This window comes from Lampetra fluviatilis, chromosome 28 (genome assembly GCF_964198595.1).
Source record: "Lampetra fluviatilis chromosome 28, kcLamFluv1.1, whole genome shotgun sequence".
Taxonomy (NCBI): domain Eukaryota; kingdom Metazoa; phylum Chordata; class Hyperoartia; order Petromyzontiformes; family Petromyzontidae; genus Lampetra; species Lampetra fluviatilis.
The window spans coordinates 2,744,983-2,768,135 of NC_136302.1; the positions used below are offsets into that span (position 1 = coordinate 2,744,983).

At 46.8% G+C, this 23,153-nt stretch overlaps 1 protein-coding gene across 5 annotated transcripts in view; it reads right to left on the minus strand.

Annotated features, from left to right (window-relative positions):
* Nucleotides 1–23,153, minus strand: part of ATP13A4 (ATPase 13A4) — a 73,288-nt gene that overhangs the window by 30,604 nt on the left and 19,531 nt on the right. For 4 of the 5 annotated variants that reach the window (XM_078869541.1, XM_078869542.1, XM_078869540.1 and 1 more), the window contains exons 3-14: nucleotides 17,742–17,915; nucleotides 15,790–15,951; nucleotides 11,612–11,682; nucleotides 9,837–9,917; nucleotides 8,836–8,905; nucleotides 8,338–8,472; nucleotides 7,374–7,446; nucleotides 4,629–4,760; nucleotides 3,855–4,025; nucleotides 2,911–3,068; nucleotides 1,089–1,277; nucleotides 524–585 (exon numbers count right to left, since the gene is read on the minus strand). In XM_078869541.1, the coding sequence (XP_078725667.1) occupies nucleotides 524–585; nucleotides 1,089–1,277; nucleotides 2,911–3,068; nucleotides 3,855–4,025; nucleotides 4,629–4,760; nucleotides 7,374–7,446; nucleotides 8,338–8,472; nucleotides 8,836–8,905; nucleotides 9,837–9,917; nucleotides 11,612–11,682; nucleotides 15,790–15,951; nucleotides 17,742–17,915 (1,478 nt within the window). Of the gene's footprint in view, nucleotides 1–523; nucleotides 586–1,088; nucleotides 1,278–2,910; nucleotides 3,069–3,854; nucleotides 4,026–4,628; nucleotides 4,761–7,373; nucleotides 7,447–8,337; nucleotides 8,473–8,835; nucleotides 8,906–9,836; nucleotides 9,918–11,611; nucleotides 11,683–15,789; nucleotides 15,952–17,741; nucleotides 17,916–23,153 lie in introns of those variants that run through there. The other variant, XM_078869544.1, reaches the window with a different exon arrangement.

Consider the following 23,153-nt stretch of genomic DNA (forward strand, 5'->3'; position numbering starts at 1 on the left):
CCCCCCCTCCCCCACAAACTCCGCCCATGTGATTATGTGAATGACTCCAGTAACATTTGCAAACGTGGATTGGTTATTAACATGTGCAAATGGTAATACAAAACCAAGTTAGTGCGCGAAACGATTTGAATGCCATGACTATGTAATATGCAATTGCTACGTATTATTTGTCCATGCACTGTGGGATGAAGGGCTCCCCATGCCGTGTCGGCCATGGGGGGTTGTTTGACCATACTTCACCGCGATGGTCGGTGTGCGGGTTCGCGAAGCGGTGGCTCAGAACCAGTTCAGATGTCACTACCCGCTGATGTTAGCCGTGGCTTGGATTCAAACTCCGGGAACGTAGCGCCGTGCGCAAACCACTACGCCACTGCTCCATCGCGTAATTCCAGACACAGCTCTCCACTCATTATCTCGAATTTGGCTTAGACATGGAGAGCAGCATGGCTGGCGAATGCACGGGAGCCGAGTCAGAGGGCAGGCTGAATTGCGAATCGTGAATACGGAACGAAGTTGGGCTTGCCTCTTCTCGGAGACCCTGAGAAGTCCCCACAAGTCGAGCCCATCCTCTGTCAGTGTCCCTGTCTTCATTGCGCACACACACACACACGAGTCCCAATACGTCTCCATCCACAGGGGTCTCAATACAAAATGTTGCCAGTACACAGATGTCCACAGGACAAAGTTCTATCATAAAGTGTTAAAATACACAGAAAGAACAGCCATACACTGGTCCATCATCAACATCATCATCACCACCACCATCATCATCTTCGCCAGTATCATGAACATCGCCATGACCACCTCCATTCATTAACAACCGCTGAGCTATGTAGCGACCTGGCCACAAATGATAGCTCAACGAAGTGGCTTATCATCATGTGGAAATGTATAGTAGCCAAATGCTCTCGGCACATGTTTAGAAGTGTGGAGCGGAAAAACCGGAGGACCCGGAGAAAAATCCACACGACCACAGGGATAACATGCAAACTCCAAATATACAGGCATCAGGGTTGGGATCGCACCCACAACCTCCTGTACACCGGGCGCGTGCCGCCCCACTCCCTGAGCGCCACGGGGAGCCGCACCTTGTCAAAGCCGACGAGGTTGATCTGGCCGCACACGTTGATGCGTTGCGGGCTAATGCAGAAGATGTTGACCCTGCGGAGCCGCCGCTGCGCGTACATGATGCCCGCCGTCATGGCGGCCGGCAGCGCGGGAGGCACCGCGATCGTGATGATGTCCAGGGCCTTCTTCACGACCTCGCCGGCCTCGGTCTGCGGTGAGAACGATGATCATCGGTGGGGCAAACATTCATCGGAAACGACCGCTGGCATTGTCCTGCGCGTGGGGGAGGTTCCGGATATTTACACCACAAGTGGGGAATTCAGGAGTCGCGAAATTGTGGCCACGGTGAAGTGCAATCCGACGCGCGCGTCGCATTGTATTGTATAGAATGGGTCCCAGTGTGACTCGACGGATCGCTGTGTGTGTCTACGGGTATTCATGTGAGTGTATGGGTCTCTATTGTGACTGTGTAGGTGTGTGATCTATCACTCACATCACCGATCATTGCCCCACACACTCTTTTGCAGGAGATACAAATGTTAACCATCAGTTAACCATCCAATGGCTTTTCAAAGTTAACAGAGTTTTAAATTCGTCCATTACTTTTCAAATGCGGTATGAAAGAAAGGAAAAAACATGGCATTGTTCATTGGCAATGTACTATTATTGACCTTGTTTACTCAGGAAAGCTTCACCTAGTCTCAAGACTCGGTGTTGAACTTCTTTCGTACCGTACGTAGCCAAACCATGCTAAAATCAGAGGTGCGGGGGAAGGACAACAAACTAAACACAAAAAGCAGATTAAAGGAATGTGTTTTCAATTTGTGGCCAGGTCGCTGCTGAAAAAGAGCTAGACAGCCTGGACATTTTTATTATCCCTGGGTAAGCACGGGTCAGCAACAAAACAGATGGACCGCTGGCTTAACACGTAGGCTTTCGCGATCAATATTATCCATAAGAGATTTTTGGGTTAGATCGTCTAAATATAAATTTGTCATTAAACCTGCCACCACCCGACACAGCCAATAAGTAAGGTCTATGACGTATACTAAACATGCCAATTCGTTACTAGTTCAGCACACGGATGTGTTAGAAAGTAAAACCCACAACATTTACAATTCGAGTACAACGTTTTCTCCAGTAATTACAACCAGCATCATCAGGCGGAGAGCCGGAGTTGGTAAGCTGTGCAGCGCCACAGGTGGGCACAGGTGGCGCTGTGGCACGGAGAACCACGTGTTGCGAACCCGTGCTTACCCGTGGATACTCAAATTTCCAGGTCGCAGTTGGTAAATTGGTATACAAAGAATTTACTGTGTATACAGGAATCTGCAGTTGGCAAGTCTGGAGATTGCAAACTAATTTCTTTAGAACTGCTTTTTGTGTGTCTTTCCCCTGCACCTCCATTTGGTTGGCTACATACGGTGCGAAAGAAGTTCAACATACATACATATATTCTTTGGGTCTTTCGGTAAAGCCACGTAGATAGCCACGTAGATAGAAAAAAATACATACATACAAATGATAACTCAACGAAGTGGATTATCACGTGGAAACGTATGGCCGCCAAATACTTTAAACACACATTGATTCTGAATGTGGAGGGAAAAACCAGAGGAGCCGGAAAAAAAAAAATCCACGTTACCACAGGGAGAGAAATGTAAACTCCAAATATACAGCAGCGTCAGGGTTGGGATCGAACCCACGATGTCTTGTATACCAGGTGAGGTAGTTGACATCCCACCCCAGTGTGATACATCTCACTGGGCCCAGCACCGGGCTCTATCACCACTCGGCCCCAACGCGACGTGGCTATCGTGCACGCAGGAGCGGCGAGCGCACCCCACTGAGCGAGAAGACGACCACGGCGTAGATCATTCCCACGAGCGCCACAGCGATGAGCGACATGAGGAAGCGGAAGGCGTCGCGGAAGAGCTTGAAGTCGGTGGGCTTGGGGTAGAGGATGGAGCGCACCAGCTTCCCCTTGCTGGTGGAGAAGCCTTAGGAGGAGGGAGTTGTGGGGGGGGGGTGGGCAGGGGTCAGACGACTCCACATGAACCGGCACGGCACATCCACGCTCATCTACAGGGTTACACGTGTCTGGTCAATTTACACGGTGACCGAGTCGCTCCATCGGCGGACAAGTCACGAGACACAAATCATGTCCACTCAGAATTGTCACGGCTAGCAAGCGGTGCACCACTCCGTTTTGTTTTTTTTTGGTTTGTTTCACGTGCTCGTTGGTGACCGGGGGCTTAGACCATAAACTCCCTACAGTGGAGAATCTGGTTATACCATCACAGGTGGCCAACACATGGGCATGAAACCCAGGGTCTCAGCAGTGCCAGCTCAGTGTCTCTGAATGTATGACTTAACCAGGTACCTCGTAGTCTCATCCCAGCCCCCAAGGATTGGATAAAAAAAAACAAAAAATCACATTTAATTTTGTCCTGCACTTAATTTTAATAAATGCCAGCTGTGAAAATAAAACAAATGTATGTGTTTGACCAGGTTTAAACCCTTTCTGGCAATAAAACAGTAGGTGTTAAGATGTTCAAATAGATAGCTTTGGCAAGGCATGAAGTCTGCATTAACCACACGTACTTGTGGCGAACCTGCCTGGAACGTAGATTTATTTTTTTCTCCGATGATTAGCGACCACGAGTGGCACGTGGTCAATAGGATAACGCTGTCGATTTTTTCTTTCATTGGTTTAAGATTAAAAAAACAAACAAATAAAATCCGATAGGGTGAAGGAGCGGAGGAGCATCTTGGTGCCGCTTTACCTGTGTGCACCGCCACGGCGAGCACCTTGTCGGCGGCGCCGGGGCGCGTCTGGATGAGCCGCGTGCCGCAGAAGAGCACGAAGCGGCGGAAATCCTCGGCGCCCGCGCTGACCCACGGCGCGTCGCCCTCGCGGCGCGGCAGCGTCGACTTGGTCACGGGGACGCTCTCGCCTGGAGGTGGCGCGCGGCAAAGGAGTCGTCAGGACGACGACGACAGCGGAAGAGAACGGCGACGCGGTGGGGCGGGGGTTTCTGCGGGGAGCCGATCGCGGGGGGAACGCCGCACCTCCCGCCCGGCCCCCCTGCCCGCACCCCCCCAGCCGTGCCTGCCCCACCCGCCCTTCCCGGCGCTCTCTCGTCAGATCTCGCACCATACTACGCAGGTCCGAGCCTGCACTGCGCTTGGATGGGCAGGTCAGCATGCACACACAGGTTGTCGTAGGGTGTTACGAGCTATGCGGCAGAGAGTGGTGCAGCAAGAGTTCTACTTCTACGTGCTCAATGGCAACGAGGTTTCGGATGATGTGATCAGATTTGGAGAACTTAATGAGTCTTTGGATGGCAGTTCACGATTAGGGTTTCTTGACTACCAAACAAATAACATCGCTACCTTCTCGGGCAGCGGTAACTGCGATTGAAAGCGTCGGAAACCGGCGAGGAACGGGGGCTTTGCCTTCTTGCAAGGACGTGACACGTGTGTGCGCAGGGGGTGCGCGACTGTGCCGAGTCGCACGGGGCCGGAGGGGCCCAGGGCCCAGGCCGCCGCAGCTTTACCTGTGAGCATGCTCTCGTTGACGACGCAGGAGCCGGACACGAGGACGGCGTCGCACGGCATTATCCCCCCGTTGCTGGGGAATGTTATCACGTCCCCCGGCACCACCTCGGTGGAGGTCGTGTCTCTGCTGGCTGAGGGAGGCACGCACACGAGCTACGGTCAGTCCCGCGCCGCAGAGGAGGGCCCATCTTATCTTGTTATTTGTCTGGCCACGTAGACTATGTTAAAGGTTAAGTACTTGGACTGGCGGTTCAAAACACAATTAGAAGAAATCTACTCAGCCCATCATCCCGTGAGGTTCGATTAACATAAGGGTGCCTAAGGGTGCCACGGTGGTGAGATGTTAACTCCCTCGTCTGGTATACAGGAGATCGTGGGTTTTATCCCGACCCTAACGTCCGCTGTATATTTGGAGTTTGCGTGCCTCTCTTACCGTGGTCGTGCAGATTTTTCTCCGGGCACTCCGGTTTCTCCCTCCACATAGAGAATCAACATCACACGTTTAGAGTATTTGGCTGCTTTAAATTTCCACATGATGATAAGCCACTTCGTTGAGCTGTTATTTGTGGCCAGGTCGTTTCTGAAAAATATCTATATAGCTCATTGGGCCTTATCTGGTAAAATAAAAAAAAATGTATAGTCTAAGTACCACTTTGTGGTGCAAAGGCATTTTTTTGCTCACCACCGATTCAGGGCAAGCAAATTAGGTGAGTACCATCCAATACCCCTCTGAACACGGAGACAATTGTACTTGTATTTAACAAAGCACTAGACTCCACCAGCTCATTTTATTTCTTGATGACGGAAAAAGCAACACGATATTTGCCCCGGCGGGCATGCAACGTACTGTTTTGTGAAAGCAGATTCATTCATTTACACATCAACCAGTTCGCCAGTGCGTTCCCAAACAGATTATATGTCCACGTATTGTGCCAACTGACATTTGTAGGCAATATCAGATAGATACAACAGTATGCGCTATCCTAAATCTAAAACTAAATTATTTTTATTTTACCAGGTAAGGCCGACTGAGCTTAACAGCTCTTTTTCAGAAGCGACCTGGCCACAAATGATAACTGAAAGAAGTGACTTATCACGTGGACATTAAAAGCAGCCAAATACTCTGTGTTTCTAAGTGTGGTGGGAAAAAACTAGAGGATCCGGAGGAAAATCCATGCGACCATGGGGAGAGAGACATGCAAACTCCAAATATACAGCAGGCATCAGGGTCGAGCCCACGACTATCTGTACACCAGGCGAGGTACCCATCTTGCCTATCCAGGGAACGTCAACTCAAGGTCTCACTATAACCGTGTCAAAACTAGACGTGCAACGTATGCATGTGTGGATGTATGTATGTATGTTGAACTTCTTTCGCACCGTATGTAGAGAAGCCAGGCGGGGCAAGCCCACGATCAAACCGGTTTGGCAACTGCAATGAGTTGATGGGCTCAGGCCCGCTCATATTTCATCTTGATATTTCACTTAGTTTGGCTATTTTCCAACTCTGAGAATGTCAAATATCTGTTCGACTGTCACGTTAATAATTACGTTTCTCTCATAGCAGGGCCCGTTGGCAAAATGTGTTCCTGGGTGTGTGTGGATAAAATACGAAAATATACACCTGAAAGTATCTACAAATTCTAAGTATGTACGTACAGGGACTCCTCTACTTACGAACGAGTTAGGTTCCAGGTCTGTTCTTAAGTCGATTTGTTCAACTTTACTCTTGTCGATTACCAAACATGTTGTACGGCGTGTACACTAAACATTGGAAATGGCTTTAAAAGTTGCATCATCTCCTGTAGATGTAGATGCCACTGGTTCTTCTCGTTCTGCAGATGTAGATGCCACCACCATCATCTATTGCGCGGTGGTTGAACTTAAAACTCTCGGTCCGAACAGGCAACTGGACGTATGGAAAGGTTTGTTCGTATCTATGAAGGTTCACAAGTCGAATGCTCGCAAGTAGAGGAGTCCCTGTACGTTGAACTTCTTTGCTAATCGGAGACGCGGGGTTTCATCTGACCATCGCTGTGGAACAACAGACCAAGCTGGAAGGCTGCCAGGCAGTGAGCTGACAACAACAAAAACAATGTTCTCTGCAGTTCTCCGGTACATCACGATGTGTTCACACCAATTTGTGCTCGTACCACATGTGGGAGGAAACCAGAGCACCCCATAAAACCCACGCATGCTAGGGGGCAACATTCCACCTAATACAGAAGGGACAGATCATATCAGTCCACAATTTGCTGTACTGCATCCTGCCAGAAAGATGTGGCACTGCGTGAGATAATTAACACAAGACAGGAGGAGGGTGGAAACAAATGACGAAATGTGCAGGTGGACACCAACGGAGCTATCTGCCCATGGATCGTGATGACGACGATGATTCTGCTGGCAGGCCAGGGGGTATTACACCTTGATGCCCAAGAGAAGGAAGTCTCACAAACTTTTTTCCCCATTTGTCCGATCCACAAACCCTCCTCGCTATCTCCACCTTGCGGGGTTTACAGGCACGCATTATCACCACCGCTGCCCAGCTAAAAAGTACAAATTTGCAGACTGTGTTGATATTTTGCACTGCTCTGATGAAGCTGCGAATGGATTCCTCTTCTCGTAACACCATGCCGACAGCACGATCGCTTTCAAACTGAGAATTATTATGTTTTAAACGGGACACGAAAAAATACGAACAATCACCTCGGTTCCATTGCACTGCACACAAAGCAAGGCCTTACTTCCGTCTCTTCCGAGTATCGTCACAGGGAGGTTGCTGTGCTCTTTGACCATCTTGTTCAGTGCCACTGCTTGCTAGGAGGAGGAGGGGAAGGAGAGAAATAGCGCCTTTTGCTTCGGCCATTGAACAAAAACGGCCAACTGCATCGCACGTGTTCAGATGCGCTCCTGCGGCCGTCTGGAATGCTCTTCTGTCTGATATTAGGAAGCCACTGGAGCTTTGCACTTTTAAATGTAGATTGAAATCTAATTTCTTTATAACTGTTTTTTGTGTTCCATTTGTTGTCCTTCCCCCGCACCTCCGATGAGCGCGGTTGGCTACGTACGGTGCGAAAGAAATTCAACATACAGTAAAACCTTGGATTGCGAGCATAATTCGTTCCGGAAACGTGTTTGTAGTCCAAAGCATTCGTATATCAAAGCACTCGTATATCAGTTGTGATCACGTGACGCTCGGCAGACAAAGCGTATACACGAACTACTCGTATTGCAAGACCTCGCTCGTTTATCAAATGAATATTTATTAAAATGTTTTGCTCGTCTTGCAAAACACTCGCAGACCAAGTTACTCGCAATCCAAGGTTTTACTGTACATACATGCAAAATTACACGGCAGTAATGCGGCCAAGCGGTACGCGTTCGCCGCTTGTCGTTCGCAAGACTAGGCCATCGTGTGCCGGCGGTCATGGTCCAAATGTGAAAAATGTATCTCAAGTTGTTCTGAGTTGGAAGATACATAGCAATCATTGCCAGTAAAAAAAAAATTGACAAGCACCTACTGCAAAAACTCACCGAGGCCCTCGTGAGTAAACAAAGCGTAATTTATAACTGAATGTGCAGTGGGGATTTGCATTTCCACTGGCCATTACTTTTTCTTTGGGAATAAATGTGAAACATCAATGTCCTCAAACTTGACATGCATACCGCCTTCCCCCAGCAGAGTTGCCACTTTGCCCATCTCATCACCTTGCGCACGGTGTAGATGGAGAGGCCCACAGATATGAGAGTCATGACGATGATGGCGTACGAGTACTCCATGTAGGACTCCGCAAACCACAGGCACACACTGAACACTTGGAAAATGTAGAACGGGTTGAGCACCTGGCCAGAAAGGAAACACCGCGGGATCTCATCATTCGCAATTCGCGCACACTTTGGGGAGAAAGCCACAGGCTATTCAGTTGCAATGCCACAATCGCCATCTTAACCAAACGACGTGAAAAAGATATGATCATCCAAATTATCCACCTTGGCACTGTGTTTATCCCGATATAATGCTTCCGAAATGTAGTTAACAAAACAAATTACACTTTTATTTATTACTTTTCAGATGGAATACATTCTTTTAAAGATCATGTATTGTTAATTTACAACACCACGTAAAACTAATCCTGTAATTTTCTCCCTTGAAATTGACCTCTCCTGGTGGTGCAATTCTCTCGCCGATGCGCCGAGAGTACTTGCCTCTTTAAAGAGTAACTTCCAAATGGGGGGTACTGGGATGTCGATGAGATTTAGGCCATAGACAAGTTTCCTGGGAACGGAGAGCAACACGAAACGTCAGCCTCAACAACGCCACACCGCACCTGGGAGACAATTTCACGATCACAAATGTGTACAATAAACCCCTGTTAATTCAACACATATGGGGCTCTGGCCTTGCCGAATTATCCAATATTCCGAATTATGTACAATGGAACTGCCCAGTGCCTCCTGCCCAAATACATTTTTGTCCAAATTTGTTTTAACGCATTGACACACACCCTGCATCAATTATATCCACAACTTTAGATTTGTCTCGCAGACTAAGGAAATTATACTTCAGTCCCTTTCTATTACTTCTTGATGTCGGTGTAGGCGACATTTCCGAGGTGGTTGGCTTGCACAGAGTGCACAAACAAGGTAAAGTCCAAAGCGACAGGTCTGCACTAACGCTCACCACGCGTGCCGCCACCAGACCGAGTCGTTGTTCTGGTTGTGGTGTGCGGCGTCACTCCACGTTCATGCCGACATTTGCCCACTCGGTACGACAATTCGGCTCATGGCGAATTTCTAACACTGTATATATGCTGAAATTGCAGCCGTGTAGAATTATACCCAATAATGAATGATCAAATACCCAAATAACGAGGTATTACTGTCATTTACATCAGTCAACAAATGGCACATGTATAATTTATGTGAATACATCCTTTAAATATATAGCCAAGTGAAAGTTCATTGAGACTAAAGTCTATTGCCTTGCAAGGCAGACCTGAGGGATATTTATAATAAAAGGGACAGTTCCACAAATTAGGCAACCTCACAATTAACAATTCAGCAGTGGATATATCACGGCTGATGACATGAATGACATGTATGCTTGCTTATTTTGTTCTTTATATTCTGCACAATGACACTCATGGTTATTGTGAGTTAAAATTAACTGGAATTCAGTGACAGATAAAAAACAATTCAACAGATACCTCAAATCTCTTTGTGACTGATCGAGGCCCTTCCCGAATTGATCGTGGACCTCTGTACAGGTGAGGGTATTCTCCAGTCCACTGCGTAAATACAAATACATATTATATATACAGACAAAGACAAATATTTCCCGTAAAGACTGCTAGGGAAAATGCTGTTAGCGAGCGCCTATGAAGGCAGGCATGGCACACGAGGGTGGGTGGCCAGCATCGCGCCCGGCCGCCTTTGTCTCCCCAGTGGTGATGTTTACACATCACACCAGGTACTCATTTGTGGCTGAGTTGACCTAGGGGAGGCCAGGACCTGTTCAAATATTCGCCACTGTTATTAGTCATGTTAACGACAAGCACGTGTTTCTTTTGGCACGAGCATCGTAAATTGTACAACGTTAAATTTTGATTTAAAGCTTTCGTGACTGCAGGGATTCATATTCTTGGTTCTTTCGGTAAAGTAACGTAGAAGGGAAATAATAAAATAATAAAAATATAAAACAATAAAAATTCTCACGACGTTTCGACTGCAACACAAGCAATCATCATCAGGTGTGAAATCCACGGCAAGAAAATTTGAAAAAAGTGGCGGTTTTTCCTAACGTCAGCACCACGAACAGCGATTTGGCAGTTGGTCAGATGGACGAGTCCATCTATGTTCGGCGTCGTCTATCTGACCAACTGCCAAATCGCTGTTCGTGGTGCTGACGTTAGGAAAAACCGCCACTTTTTTTAAGTGTTCTTGCTCTGGATTTCACACCTGATGATGATTGCTTGCGTTGCAGTCGAAACGTCGTGAGAATTTTTATTGTTTCATATTTTTATTATTTTATTATTTTCCTTCTACGTGACTTTACCGAAAGAACCAAGCATATTTCTACAACGTTGTTTAGAATCAAACGAATTATCATACAACTTTAGACGAGCGAATAGCACGCAGGGATTCTCCACCTTGAAAGACTCCTTGGCGGAAAGCTCAGATGACAACTGCACTTGCCTGGTAGACAAGGCCAAGCACATAAGAAAGGTAAAAATGTCAAGGTGCAGCCCTGCAATTGCTTGCTCACACCACTGCGAGAGGAAAGGGCCTCCAACTATAGGGAGCTCTTGGAGAGCAATCATTCATTCATTCATCACGCGTAGTCAGCGAAGGACCGTTGCCCCAAACGTATGGCCTCTTGCGACAGCATTTGCATAAACTACTCTTGCTGCTAATAACCGGCGTCTCGAGCATTGGAGAGACCTTTTAGAGAGTATTTGACCTACTGTCCCATGCTAACCAGATGTCCTGGTTAGCATGGAAGAGAATCCACACTTTATCCCACCCATTTACATATACACTGCTGCTGGCTGGACAGAGGCAATTGGGGAAAGGAATATAATAAACTTGCCCTGTTGATTCAACTCATGTGCTGGGCGATTTAAATTGAAGCGGTGACCTCTGGAATGCAAATTCAGTATGTTGAACTTCTATTGCACCCTACGTAGCCAACCGTGCTAGTCGAAGGTACGGGAAATAATATCAGTGATAGTTGTTAAGAGTTAAATAAGGCTTTGGTAAAGAAAATAAATCCAACTTCTTCTCGGCCTCCTTTGCCTACATGGCAGCAGCCCACGTACGGCCTGGTAGTTCTTTGCATTCAAATTGATAGAGGGCCATGCTTCTATGCCAACAATACAATTCCTTGGATCGTTTCTAAACAATGTTCAATTTCTGAATACTTTTCTCAATGGCTGTATACTGATGACATGAATGTCACGTGTGGTTATCTCGCGACTCTTACCCCAGTCTTTCAAATTTCTCCATCTTTACGTTCCAAACATAGCGAATCTTCTGATGATCAAAGTAACGGATCTGTGGAGACACCAGCGAAACAGGCGCAGTTTTAGTACGAGCCTATATTGTAATACCAGGCAATCGATTTATAGATACCCCGCTAAAATAATCGGGTAGAAGTTATTATCAACACCTCTACACGTCTCCCATCCATCTCCATACAAGTATTACATATTTTAACTCCCTCCTCTATAAGATGTGAAGCCATACCCCTTTCAGAATATATAATCACCTGTTGAGAAGAAAGTCACGGGGTAATTACAAATATCTATAAATGGATCAGGGTGAATATCACAAACAATCATTTAAAACAGAATGCGTATTAAATCATTCGTTCGTTTCTCAGTCCGCTTGTCCTGGCTAGGGTTGCGGCGGCAGCATGTTGAGCAAGGCAGTCCAGACCTCCCTTTCCCTGGCGACAGCCTCTAGCTCTTCCTGGGGAATTCCCAGGCGTTCCCAGGCCAGCCGAGCGACATCGTCCCGCCAGCGTGTCCTTGGCTGGCCCAGGACACGCTGGCCACCCACCCCCTCTCGTGCGCCGTGCCGGCCTTCATATGTTCTCGCTAACAGCACTTGCCTCAACAGTCTGTTAAGGCTATACTGGGTGATCTTTGTCTTTGTAAAGTGTGCTATTAATCCCGGTGACTAAAGTTCGATTCCCGGCCACGATTCCCAGCCACGGTCAGCGTCGTTTGATATCCAAACTAATCCCACCCCTCCAACAGTCCTACCACCTTTGACGCACACGAACCAGTGTCGAAGTATGGTCAGACTAAATAATTCATGAATTGTTGCCGCCTAGTAAAGAATAGTAACCCATGCTAAGTTAAGGTAAATAATTATTCCTTATTGCTTCCCGACGTTAACATTGCTCGTACAGTTTAAGACAGTGATACATAGGACTATGTTGAACGAATGTAATAGGAGTGGTGCCTTGTAGTGCTACTTTCATCATTCGTATATGTGATGGACTGCTTTTATGTTCTTAATTATATATTGGGCGCCACGGTGGCTGGATGTTAACTACCTCGCCTGGTATATAGGTGGCCATGGGTTCGATCCCAACCCTGACGCCTGCTGTATATTTGGAGTTTGCATGTTCTCCCTGTGGTCGTGTTGGTTTTTTTGATCCGGGTCCTCCGGTTTTTCCCTCCACATTTAGAATCAACATGCATTTGGACTATTTGGCTGCCATAAATTTCCACGTGATAAGCCACTTCGTTGAGCTATCATTTGTGGCCAGGTCGCTTCTGAAAAAGAGCTACGTAGCTCCAGTGGGGCCTTACCTGGTAAAATAAAAATAGTTTCATACATTGAGCAATGATGACACCATTTGCAATTATATTCGTGTTTTCTTTGCCGCGTTTCAAAGTGTTTTCTCACGCATATTTTTGTCTACATACGGAGAATGACATCAAGTGATCTCAACGTAACACCTAGCAAAGCAAACCAATGTTCCCTGTCACTTGTGGTCTTAAATTACCTTTGATAGTGCTATAATTGTGGATAACATGATGGTAAGCATTCAAAGAAAATGCACACGTGTGTATATATACAGATAGTCCCCGACTTACGATGGTCCGACTTACGATATTTCGATCTTACGATGGCGATAGCGATATGACAAAATTGTAAAATATTTTACATTTCGCGCGGCAGGCAAACGCAGCAGCGTACGAGGTACGATACTGTACATTGGGACGCTGCCGGGATGTACTGTACGCATATAGTTTATACAGTACGGTACTGTAAATTGCTCTGTTTTGCTAAATTATCACCATTCTTTAAGACTCCTGGGTAGGCTAGGCCATTTTCGACTTAAGACTTACGATGGGGTCGTCGTAACGCATCTCCATCGTAAGTCGGGGACTACCTGTATAGACCCATTTCACGTGGCCTTAAGTGCACATAGCCTTGCACAAGCTCCGTGGTGACGTCATTGCCAATTAGTGGCGAATGGCGGTTGTTGTTTTTGTTGTTTTTGTTATATAGACCCAGTGGGGAGCGGTGGAGCAGCGGTTAGCGTGCTGCGCTACGAACCCAGCGACCCGGTTTCAATTCCCGCTCGAGGCCAGTGACAAATATCTGAACCGGTCTTGGGCCTCTCCTATGTCGACTCAGCTTAAAATGATTACCTAGTGCGATGTGTAATCATCGCCACTGGGGAGACAAAGCTGACTAGGCAGGGTGCTGGCCACCCACCCCCTCGTGGGCCGTGCCGGCCTTCAGAGGTGCTACTCGCGAACAGCACTTGCCACAACAGTCTGTTAAGGCTATACGGGGTGGGGATCTTTTGCTTTTTACAGACCCACAGTGTCATCACACCCACAATGACTGCACCTAATAAGCTATTCTCTGTCAGCACACTCCCAAATGAAATTGTAACAAACCAATCCAACAAGAACTGGGGTGGGGGGCGGGAGGAAAGTTTGAGGGGGGGGGGTTCGGGGGGGTGGGGGAAGTCGAATTTGATCGCACAAATCGGACACAAGGTCTCGCGTCAGACAACAGAAACACGCAAAGGGTGTTTCTTGTGTTCTCCTCTGCCGTCACAGCCATGACATGCCTTGTGTTTACGGCACCAACCAGCGGTGTTTACATGTCCACATTAAATATTAAAATAATATTGACTTATAATAATTAATATAATAGGACATCGGTGAAAGAGAGCTTTATATCTCATCGGATTCCTCCAGGATAAATAAAGATTCTGACTTACAGACTGGTGCCAATCCACCGCTGGATGAAGGTCTCCCCACGCCGTGTAAGGTCACAGGGGTTGCTTGACTATACTTCACCAGGTTTGGTGAAGGTGGTGTGGGAGGGGGGAGACCGGTTCGGAGATCACTCGCCACAGACGTCATCTTTCTGTGGCCGGCAATCGAACTCAGCTTCATTGGGTTCATAGGCCAGTTTACAAAGCCACAGTGCTCAAATGAGGTGCGCACACTCACACTGAGGCAGTGCTCATCTCCTGTTCATAGCCCAGTCTCGGTGGTGGAAGTTCCACATTCCTATGGAGGAGGCGAGTCTCTCCATAGGACAGCCACTGGTTGTCTTCCCCACAAACTGGTACTCACTGTATTGACCCCGGAGGGATGATGCGGAGTTGAACTCGCCACCAATTGCGAACCGCTCGCTCCACCGCTGAGCCACCTGGTAATGTTGTCACGTTTGTCTCAGCAGAGAGATAATCCCAACGTTGGGCCAACGTTCGCACGCGGCTGGAACCGTTGGCCCAACTTTCCCTGTTTCCTGGGATGTGAGTTTGCAGACGTGTACAGCCCTTCTGTCAAGCCACTGCTGGATGAGGGCTTCCCCATGGCATGCGGGTCCGTGGGGGTTATTTGACCATACTTCACCACCCTGGTCGGTGCTGGTTGAAGATGGGGAGTATAATAGTACATTGCATTACAATTGCAATGGAGGGCTTAGTAAATCACACACGGACGAAGATCCCCCGTGTAACCATAACAGACTGTTGAGGCAAGTGCTGTTAGCGAGCACCTACGAAGGCCGGCACGGCGCACGAGGGGGTGGGTGGCCAGCATCACGCCTGGCCGCCTTTGTACAACTCGTGGCAATGATTACACATAGCACCAGGTATTCATTTGAAGCCGAGTCGACAACGGGGAGGCCCAGGACCGGTTTAAATAATCATCACTGGTGTTGGTGGCCATGAGCAGGAATCGAACTTCGTAGCGTAGCACGCTAACCGCCACACTACCGCTCCCAATATGCACGTGCGCACGCACACACCTTTAATATTCCAGCCGAAAACCGCTGTCATTTAGATGGTTGAAAGTTGAAATTTGCAGGGCGGAAACGGAAAATTAGAAAAAAACTCACAAGCTAAGTGGGTGAAACACGAGGGTGTGTGATGCGAGCACCGAGGAAGGAACACGGCGAAACGTGTGGGGCACAAGTCACTGTGGGCAGCTCGCAGCCCCACTCATGTCACTTGAATGATGGCTCGTTGATGTCGAGGGGAAAACCGGAGGACCCGGAGAAAAATCCACACGACCACGGGGAGAGAGACACGCAAACTTCGAATTACCAGGTGTGGTAATTAACATCTCGCCACCATGACAGACACCATCACCGATGAGCAACACCCGCACTCACCTTCATTTCGGGCTGGTGCAGGGACGAGAATATTTGCGACTTTCCGCTAGCGACCAACGCGAAGTCGCCACGCAGGGCTTCATCCCCACCGCCACCCAAGTGGGAATTCTCACGCAGCTTCAGCCAATCCACCTTTTGCCTCGACCACGTCTGAAACTCATCCTGCACGTAAAATGCGAGATTACGCAGAACGTTGTTCGTTTGTAAAATGTATTTTTTTTCCATAATAAAGATTTTTTTTGTTTTGTTTAGATCGCGTAAATATAAATGTGTCGTTAAACCCGCTACAACCGACGCAGCCAATTAGTAAACTTTGTTACATAACCAAAACATGCCAATTAGTTACGAGTTCAGCACACCGGTGTATTGGAGAGTAAACCCACAATATTTATAATTCGAGTACGACGTTTCGCTGGTAATTACAACCAGCCTCATCAGGTGACAGCCAACATTGGTCTTGAAGGCCTACATGTGTGAGGCTTTTTTAAAAAATGTCCCCGTGGTTTCAGGGCCAGCGAAGTGTAAGCTGCCATCTCCAACTACAAGTCGGTGAAATATCTCTGCCCTCTCTTTCTGCCTCTGCTCTGAAGAAGGGCCATTGCCTGAAACGTCAGCCCATTACAGTCCACGTTTTGCTGCTGTAAGGTCTTGCTTCTTGGCTAATGTGGCGAGTTCTTTCATTTGTGTTTGACCACCGATAACAGTTCCCAAACTTTCCATGAACAAAATATATAACATGGCACCTGCAAGACATCATTCCTATGTACTTGTGCAGAGGGGAAGATTTATATTTTTGCATCTTTTTTAAACGACACTATTGGCACCCCAGGCTGTAAATCAACAAACTTATGGCAGTACCCCGGCTCTCGCATAATGTCCGTGATGCAGTCATTTTTAGCCTGTTGATGGTCGGCCATGCGGCAATGGACTCATCTCGACGAGCCGAACACGATGCACTATTCAGAGTTGAATTTTTCGATAACGGATTTTTTATGTTAATGTTAGGCGTTTCGACATCGCGGAGTAGCACCGATTTCGAATTGATTGGTACCCCAGTCGCGGAGTTAAGTTCACCCCTGGAAAAAATAGTGTCCCAGAAATAAAATATTTAATTGCCTCGGCCATTTTGTATTATTTGGTACCCCGGGGTACCGCCATAAGGATCAACTGTCAAACTATCGTGTATTTACATAAAATTATTAGCCAAACTTATTTTTACGTGGGGCCAAACTTTTCATCCATGTAAGTGACATACACCTTCCACAGTTACATAGGTCATATATATTTTATTTTCCAATGCTGCCAATTCGGTGGACTCTTCACATTAATCTGAAAGTAAAAAATTTGAAAGGTGTTTATAAGCTGGGAAAATAAACACTCGTTTCCATTGGCAGCCCTGAGCCAGTGGTAGAAATTTCTAATTCCCATGGCAGAAAACCAAGTGTCTTCATCAGCTAACCACTTGCCGACTTCAAACAAATTGGTACTCGTTTTATCAACCAGGTGAGACGATAGGCCAGGATGTCAGTCGTGAATCGACTGAGTGTTAAATGCTTCAATCAATGTGGCAATTGGTAAGGCATCAAATCCAACTGCAACGTCAATTCAGGAGTAAAGAAAAAGATGCTGGGCGAGAAGAGTTACCAGAACGTGGTGTGTAAAACCTGCTGCTTCACCAGACAGGCTAGCGAGATGAACAGACACGTTAAAAAGATGGAGAGACACGTAAGACGGCCAGACAAGCGAAACGGACAGATACCTGAGATGGACAGATACGCGAAACAGACGGACAAACACGCGAGACGGACAGACACGTAAGACGGATGGACAGATAAGCGAGACGGATGGACACACGAAACAGACAGACACGTGACACAGATTGGCAGACACGCGACAGATAGATGGACGGACACGCGACACAGATGGACGGACACGCGTGCGACGGTGCTCACAGTCGTGCGGAGGAGCAGAACGTCGGCCTCGGCCAGCGAGCAGGGCACGCACTGCAAGCGCACGCGCCAGCGCGGGTGCCAGTAGAGCAGCAGCAACAGGAAGCCACAGGACAGCACGGCTCCCAGTACCACCAGCGCCTGCCGCCAGCGCACGCGGCGGAAGCCGAACACGGTCTGTGCGCGGCACAGGGTGGGGGGGGGGCGAAGGGGATGGTCAATTAATTCCGGTGGCAGGAAACCAGAGCACCTGTTGGGGAATACCCACGTTGTGCGAGGGGGCAATGCTCTATTCCCACAAGTCCACACTTGCCGTACCGCGTTCTCCTGGCAAGCCTGAGTTATGTGTATGTGCTACGGTGCTGGACTGCAGGCCACGTGCATAGCTAGTACCTTCTAAATAAATGGGGTATTCCTTTTGTAAGGTGAATTTAAGCCCAAAGCTTGACCATGCTGGCTTCATATGTCAAACACCAACCTTTGAATTAATGTATTGACTGGTACCTTATTCACCTCTGAATCGCTTGGGTATTTGCAAGGAACACACCCATAATTAATACTAGCGGGAAGTACCTGGCGTTGCCTGGGCGAAAAAGACACACACACAGACCCACACACACAAACACATCGACTTACACACACACATATGGACTCACACAGACATCCACTTTAGATACACACACATAGAGTTACACACACAAATCGACATACACACATACAGCGACTCACACACACACATCGACCTAAGCACACAGACATGAACTTACACACACACATGGAGCCACGCACACACATGGACTTACAAACACACACATACATTAAATAGACTCACACACACATTGGCCGACACACACACATACAGACTCACACACACAGACATAGACTTTAGATACACACACATGGAGTTACACACACATATCGACTCACACACACACACACACATCGACTTCCACACACACATATGGACTTACACACACATATGGACTCGCACACACATACACATCGACGTACACACACACACATCAACTGACACACATAGACACACACACACATTGATTTACACACTCACATGGAGCCATGCACACACATCGAATAACACACACACATGGACCTAAACGCACACACATATGGACTCAAACACACACACATCGACTCACACACACATCGACTTACACAGCAATCCCCGATGATGCCACAGCTAGAGCAATTTTCTCTCTCTGCAGCTTTGTAATTTTTCAACAATATTTAGGGCATTGACCCTCCCTGCGTGCTCCCCGCTTTGGTGGAAAGTAAAGGTGCGGTACGGCAAATTTTAAATGGGTGATGTTCCCACGAATGTAACAAAACGATAGACGAAATGCAATGAGCTGTATCTAAGAAAGTCCAACGTATTTAGCAGTATAACATATTAATCAACATCGCAGTACTACGTATCAGTAAATAGTGTGACGTGAGCAATCAAAACAATAGAAATGCATTGAAGAAATAAGCTGAAATAAGTCTACAGCAGTACGCACAGGTAAGTTGAGAAGCAGGCTACAGTCTAGATTATAGACTGGCAGCACACCGACTCAATGACATAAGCTTGCTGCAGTCCACATAAAAAGCTGGCAATACGGTCAGCAGCTGAAAAAGCAGGATACAGTCGACATGAAAGGCTGGCAGTACACTGAGTGAGGTAAAGAAGCAGGCAACAGATTATAGACTGACTCATAATTGGCAAAAGCAAAATTAGCAGTATAGATAATAGTGCCAGTGCACTGACGTTAATTAATCAGCAGGCAGCAGTCCACAGCACAGACTGGCAGTACACCGTCGCAGCGTCATAAAAACACAACTTAAAAAATTAATATTTAGCAACCTAATAATGGAAAATTAGTTTTCTGCACACAAACATTATTATTGTAATATTTGCCAACTTATTAGTTTCATAATAGTAAACAATGAACCTGAGTTCTTAGCGAAAGATTCAATAAAATTGTACTTTAAATTGCCGTGGTGAGGCCTAGTCCCGTGCAGAGCCCGCGGCCTCGCCTAGATTGCCCAGCCGGAGGAGGTGACACATTGCGCTATGTAAGCGCTATAATATTAATATCTACGGACTTTATATCGGGAACTGCACGCATTGGGGTGGGGGGGGGGAGAAGAGGACATACGACTGTGAAGAATTAACCTCAGCATTGTGTGTATATTGTTTAAGCTTTGTTAACGTGAATGAATTTTTTTAGTGATCGTGTGTGCATTGCTAGGGGCTACTCCTATCAGCGGTTAGTGCATGCGCAATTATGTGCTTTGTCCCGCGCCGGGCGGAAAAACTATGTAAATAAATAAATACCTATAAATGCACAAAATCGCTAAACTAATTTAAAGGTGACGGATGTGAAAAAGGAATAGCGCTTGCCAACCGGGGGGCTTACGGCGTGGTACCTGGCAAATTTTATTTAACCGTAAACCTCACCGTTTGAGAGCCAAATCCATCGCAAGCGCGTGAACACACACAGATAGACAGACAAAAAATTACTTTTATAGGTTAGAAGAAGAAGATAGGTGAGAGATTTCAACGAATTTAGACATTTATTTTTGGGAAACCTGGAGGAGAACATTGTTGTGAACTTTAACTGCCAAACAGCAGGCTCACCATTTTTTTTCCACATTACCCAAAGGACGTATTTCCGTCTGTGACTTCTAAACAGTAACCGATTTCTTCTTTCTTATCTACGTACGTACGTACGTATGACACCAGGTCTTGGCTTTTATTATTGAGTGGCAGAGGGGGCAGGGTAAAAACACCTATTATTGTACTATACTTCTCTGGTACCCTCACCTTCACCAACAACATCGGGGAGCTCCTAACTCGCCGTTGGCAGGTTACCAGACCAGCTTCAGGGGAACCGGATATTGGTGCTACTCGTGATGGCAGCGTCTACATTGAGCCCAGGGTGATTGTTCTAGTCAAGGTCACTTTTAGACTTCAAAGTCATGTCTTAGCTCGAAGGCAGAAATACTAATTATACAATTTCTGCAACTGAGTCCAGTCCAAACCTCCCTCACCACCTCCCCCCACTCCTTAGTGAATTTTATTTGGAAAATCTGAGAGATATTTACACAATTTAATCCAAAAAAACTCTTATGGATAACAAAATGCCCCTTTTCTGGTTGAGTTGGCATGGAACGACCCATGCCAACTCAGTTTCAAAGACAATGCATATACAGTGATACCTCGGTTCACGAACGCTTCGGTTCACGAACAACTCGGTTCACGAACAGAAAATTTCATAAAAATATGCTCCGGTTCACGAACTCCGCTTCGGTTCACGAACAGGAGCCGCGCCCATTTTTATGCTAATTCCAGGCTGTCACATGGTCGTGATTTCCTGTAGGAAGATCGTGGAGAGAAGCAGAGACACAGAAAGAAGTACTGTGAGTACTGTGAAGACACTTTCAGTGACTTTTTGATTTTTGGTGTGCTTTTTAGCACATACAGTACTGTACTGTACTACTGTACAATACTGTACTTACTGTATTGTACAGTTCACCCGTTTGAGTGCTTACTGTCTCCCACCCGCCTCCCACCCGCCTTCCTCCATGCCAGAAGTCATCTCAAGCAAGGTTAGTGTTCTTTCTTTATACATTACTATACTGTACAGTACTACAGTAATCTGTATTGTCATTTGTTTCATATTTATGTGCTTCAAAAACCAAAAAAAGGGTCAGAACGGATTAACCGGATTCACATTGAACCCTATGGGAAAATGTGCCTCGGTTCACGACCAATTCGGTTCACGACCAGAGTCAGTTCACGAATTAAGTTCGTGAACCGAGGTATCACTGTATTACCAAAGCATGTTTGTTTGCATGTTCACCACAAGTACGTGTGGTTAATGGAGACTTGATCCCTTGCAAAGGGTATCTATTTGGTGTTTGAACATCTTAACACCTCCTGTTTTATTGACAGAAAGTTAAAACCTATTCTTATTTTTAATACTTTGAAATTGACAAAAAGGTCCCATGATATGGAATGACCCATCTGTAGTCGCCTGTAAGCATGGAAGACGATGTTAAGGAAATCCAAAGACCACGATGCAATGGCACCAGGGGCGGTTTCTTCATTAGGGCGATTGGGCGACGCACCACCAATGTCATTCAACCACAGAGTCACGCTAGCCGTCACTGTGCCTCTGGATATAGTCCAATCAGCGTCATGCTACGTTCTGTGGAGTACCGCCTCTTTTTGGGCGATTTCCCTCCAGCTGAGAATCGCCCCGAGTGGTCCCATAGACTTACATTCAAAGATGTTTTTTTTCGAACGGGGGCGCTGCAATGCATTCTCTATGGCTTCCGGGAGGGTTCGCCCTAACGTGCTTACGTCATCATACGTGCTTACGTCATCATACGTAAGCACGTTTCATCCAACAATATAATTTGTCGCCACCTAGTGGAAACTTTAACAAAAGAAACTTGAGTGGTTTGTTTTAATAGTGAGTATACAAACAAACAAGATGTATTGTAAGAGTCACTTTATTTTTCATTAATATTAAAGAAGTGAAGTTGCCTTTACATGCTTAAGCTGTTAATTTATCCATTGCATGGGTGGACCTTATCCTTATCAATCATCCAGACATTTGCCCCCCCTGAGAGATTTTGCAGGAGCCGCCACTGAATGGCACAAACAAAAAGCCTGTCCCGAGGCCACCCATGCTCCTCTTTACAAACACGGATGGACATAAGCAACAATGCACACCTTGCCCACTGTACTTAAAAAAAAAAGTTAAACAAATAATTTGGTGCATTGCAATGTGTAATTCGCTCAAGGCTTTTGCCTGAGCAGTGCCCAGCGACAAAGACCTGATTATATATCTAGGAATGTATAGAACTCACAATGGAGGGATTTTGGGCACCGCCCCACAATGGTTCCAACTCCTAACTTGCGAACCGTGCGCAATACGTCACTTGTGGGCAGTTTTAGATCTTCGGTTGTATGTGGAGTCCGAAGACGCTGAGAAAGACTGGCCCACGTGCTCGTCTTCTCACGTCTTTACTATATTTTGGTTCTTTCTTTCTTTTTTATCAGGTAAGGCTCACTGAGCTGTGTAGCTCTTTTTTCAGAAGTGACCTGACCACGGATGATCGCTCAACGAATTGACTTGTCACGTGGAAATTTACAGCAGCCAAATACTCTTAAACGCGTGATGTAGATTCTAAATGTGGAGGGGAAAAACCCCGGAGGACCCGCAGAAAAATCCACGCGACCACAGGGAGAACACGCAAACTCCAAATATACAGGTGTCAGGGTTGGAATCAAACCCATGACCTCCTCCATACCAGGCGAGGGAGTTAACATCTCGTTTTGCTCTCCGGAGCCACGAGTGCCCTCCTAGTGGCTGCCAAGGCACTCGCTCGTACTCCTCTTCGGGA